The sequence below is a fragment of the Anguilla anguilla genome, chromosome 9 (genome assembly GCF_013347855.1).
Source record: "Anguilla anguilla isolate fAngAng1 chromosome 9, fAngAng1.pri, whole genome shotgun sequence".
Classification (NCBI taxonomy): Eukaryota; Metazoa; Chordata; class Actinopteri; order Anguilliformes; family Anguillidae; genus Anguilla; species Anguilla anguilla.
Window position 1 is genome coordinate 53,942,756 of NC_049209.1, and position 3,796 is coordinate 53,946,551.

Consider the following 3,796-nt stretch of genomic DNA (forward strand, 5'->3'; position numbering starts at 1 on the left):
AAATCACACAACTGACATTGGCTGACTCACAAACCGAACGTGACAGGGAGGCTCCAGCATCAAGATCTGAGGGGTACAGGAGCTCTTGCAGGGGTGGGGGGGGGGGGGGGGATTTAGTTTGGCTGAGTTCGCTCAGGAGCTGTATTAGCTTATCCCAACAACAGAGAGACAATATCACTGCTGGCTCTCTCCTGTAGTACTGCGTGGTCTGTAGTGTGTAAAATAGACACTGGCTCTCCTGTAGTACTGTGTGGTCTGTAGGGTGTTAAATAGTCACTGGCTCTCCTTTAGTACTGTGTGGCCTGTAGTGTGTAAATTAGTCACTGGCTCTCCTGTAGTACTGTGTGGTCTGTAGGACGCAAAATAGACACTGGCTGGCTCTCCTGTAGTACTGTGTGGTCTGTAGGGTGTAAAATAGACACTGGCTGGCTCTTCTGTAGTACTGTGTGGTCTGTAGGGTGTAAAATAGACACTGGATGGCTCTCCTGTAGTACTGTGTGGTCTGTAGGGTGTAAAATAGACACTGGCTGGCTCTCCTGTAGTACTGTGTGGTCTGTAGGGTGTAAAATAGACACTGGCTGGCTCTCCTGTAGTACTGTGTGGTCTGTAGTGTGTTAAATAGACACTGGCTGGCTCTCCTGTAGTACTGTGTGGTCTGTAGGGTGTTAAATAGTCACTGGCTCTCCTGTAGTATAGTGTCATATGGCATGATGTGGTCAGGGTGTGGTCAGGGCGTGGTCAGGGTGTGGTCAGGGCGTGGTCAGGGTGTGGTCAGGGCGTGGTCAGGGTGTGGTGACAGGGGTGGTGTAGTTTTTGGGTCACTGCGGACGGGACGGGCGGTGGAAGAAGGGCTCTGTCTCAGACGAGCTCCAGTCTGCATCCTCCCCCACCACCCTGAACTCTGACCCCCACCGCCTCTGCACGGTCACCACAGCAACAATCACCACCCAGAAGAAGAAGTTCACCCACACTGACTTCTGTTTCTCAGAGAGAGAGAGATGGAGAGAGGGAGACAGGGAGAGAGAGATGGAGAGAGAATATACTGTCAGCATTGCAGTACTGACCTCAGTGTTGTGATTGCGGGGCAGTGTCAGTGTTGCAGTACTGACCCCAGTGCTGTAATTGTGGGGCAGTGTCAGTGTTGCAGTTCTGACCTCAGCGCTGTGATTGTGGGGCAGTGTCAGTGTTGCAGTACTGACCCCAGTGCTGTAATTGTGGGGCAGTGTCAGTGTTGCAGTACTGACCTCAGTGCTGTGATTGTGGGGCAGTGTCAGTGTTGCAGTACTGACCTCAGCGCTGTGATTGTGGGGCAGTGTCAGTGTTGCAGTACTGACCCCAGTGCTGTAATTGCGGGGCAGTGTCAGTGTTGCAGTACTGACCTCAGTGCTGTGATTGCGGGGCAGTGTCAGTGTTGCAGTACTGACCCCATTGCTGTAATTGCGGGGCAGTGTCAGTGTTGCAGTACTGACCTCAGTGCTGGGATTGCGGGGCAGTGTCAGTGTTGCAGTACTGACCTCAGTGCTGTGATTGCGGGGCAGTGTCAGTGTTGCAGTACTGACCTCCGTGTTGTGCAGTCCTGTGTAAAACTGACTCCCGCTGTAGGGGTAGGCCCAGGTTTCGTTCTCCGCCTGCTCACAGCTGCAATGAAACACACGTCTGTCACAGACCTGCTCTCTGTCAGTGTTGTGCATAGAAACAGCTTCATCAGCACAGGGTTTCAATTAAACTGCACTTTATGAGCTCAGCTTGCTTACAGTCAGTATTTTACTGTTTAACATCATGTGATGGACTGAAAAACATTCTGGTAAAATGACACATGTGCGTACTGAGAGCGATGGAGAGAGGGAATGTGAGAGGGAAGAGAAGGAGAGAGCGGTATGACAGATGAACAGAAAGGTGGTTGTGGGAACAGAGGAGTGCAGGTTTATCAGACGCGGGGTCTCCTGACCTGTCGAGCAGGGGCATGCTCTGCAGGACGGACAGACACAGGCGGTCGCGGCCGACCCTCAGGATGCAGCCGGACACCAGCAGGAAGAAGAGGAAGACCCCGCACACCCCCAGCGTCACGTTCAGCCACAGCGTCTCCCTGGAAACGGGCACGGTCAGTCCCTCTCCCACTGTGTACACTATCAGCACACAGGCAACCCAGAACTGAGCCGACTATCTCCCAAACACACACTCTGAGTCACCACTATCTCCCAAACACACACTCTGAGTCACCACTATCTCCCAAACACACACTCTGAATCACCACTATCTCCCAAACACACACTCTGAATCACCACTATCTCCCAAACACACACTCTGAGTCACCACTATCTCCCAAACACACACTCTGAATCACCACTATCTCCCAAACACACACTCTGAGTCACCACTATCTCCCAAACACACTCTGAATCACCACTATCTCCCAAACACACACTCTGAATCACCACTATCTCCCAAACACACACTCTGAGTCACCACTATCTCCCAAACACACACTCTGAATCACCACTATCTCCAAAACACACACTCTGAGTCACCACTATCTCCCAAACACACACTCTGAATCACCACTATCTCCCAAACACACACTCTGAATCACCACTATCTCCCAAACACACACTCTGAGTCACCACTATCTCCCAAACACACTCTGAATCACCACTATCTCCCAAACACACACTCTGAATCACCACTATCTCCCAAACACACACTCTGAGTCACCACTATCTCCCAAACACACACTCTGAATCACCACTATCTCCCAAACACACACTCTGAGTCACCACTATCTCCCAAACACACACTCTGAATCACCACTATCTCCAAAACACACACTCTGAGTCACCACTATCTCCCAAACACACACTCTGAATCACCACTATCTCCCAAACACACACTCTGAATCACCACTATCTCCCAAACACACACTTATTCATTCACAACTCAAAAGCCCATTCACCCAACTGTGCAGAAACTCTTTCATCCATTCATTCATTTAGAAACTCCCTTTTAATCTCAAATAATACCTCAGTCACTCCAAAATTAATTCTCCCACCAACTCATTCACCTGAGCATGAGCTGTCCACCTGTAACCACAGTACCAGCCTTTCACCACTAGATGGCGAAAAGGCATCAGTAAAGGCATCCAGTAAAGCAGTTTCTCTGCCTGTACAGCACCAAATGGAGATGGCTCCTCAATGTACACAGCCATTGTGACCTAATAATGGCTCACAGAACTTGACCAATCACAGCATTTCAGCCAATGAATACGATGCCGTTTGATTGGTGGATGCGGGTCAGTAATGGACAGCACATGGTGCTGATGAGACCTCGCTGTGTTCTGCTGTAATTTATGATGATGATTCTCTCTGATTGGATGCTTCAGTGAGGAGATCCGTCAGCCCCTGACTATCTCCCACAGTGAGAAGATGCACACACGCACACGCACACACACGCACACACACACACACACACACGCACACGCACACACACACACGCACACACGCATACGCACACACACACACAGCACACGCACACACACACACGCACACACACACACACGCACACGCACACACACGCACACACACTGCTCCGGGGCCTCACCGTTGGAGTCGGTCCCCCATGCACTTGCTGTAGGCCCAGTACAGGATGAAGGAGAAGCAGCAGACAGCCACGCTGATGGAGATGGCCGCTATGAAGTAGCAGAGTGAGGGGGAGCTGAACGTGTCGGGGTCCAGGCTCTGGGTGGACGTGTTGTAGTGCACGCTACCATAGAGCAGACACTGCCCGGAGAAATGACCCTGCA

General features: G+C 51.2%; 1 protein-coding gene across 2 annotated transcripts in view; it reads right to left on the minus strand.

Annotated features, from left to right (window-relative positions):
- Positions 1–494: 494 nt before the first annotated feature.
- tmem179bb (transmembrane protein 179Bb) overlaps positions 495–3,796 on the minus strand; it is a 5,147-nt gene continuing 1,845 nt past the window's right edge. Inside the window, exons 2-6 of one of the 2 annotated variants that reach the window (XM_035434454.1) lie at positions 3,595–3,791; positions 1,949–2,086; positions 1,560–1,638; positions 795–977; positions 495–739 (exon numbers count right to left, since the gene is read on the minus strand). In XM_035434454.1, the coding sequence (XP_035290345.1) occupies positions 819–977; positions 1,560–1,638; positions 1,949–2,086; positions 3,595–3,791 (573 nt within the window). In that variant the 3' untranslated portion in view covers positions 495–739; positions 795–818. Of the gene's footprint in view, positions 978–1,559; positions 1,639–1,948; positions 2,087–3,594; positions 3,792–3,796 lie in introns of both variants that reach the window. The other variant, XM_035434453.1, reaches the window with a different exon arrangement.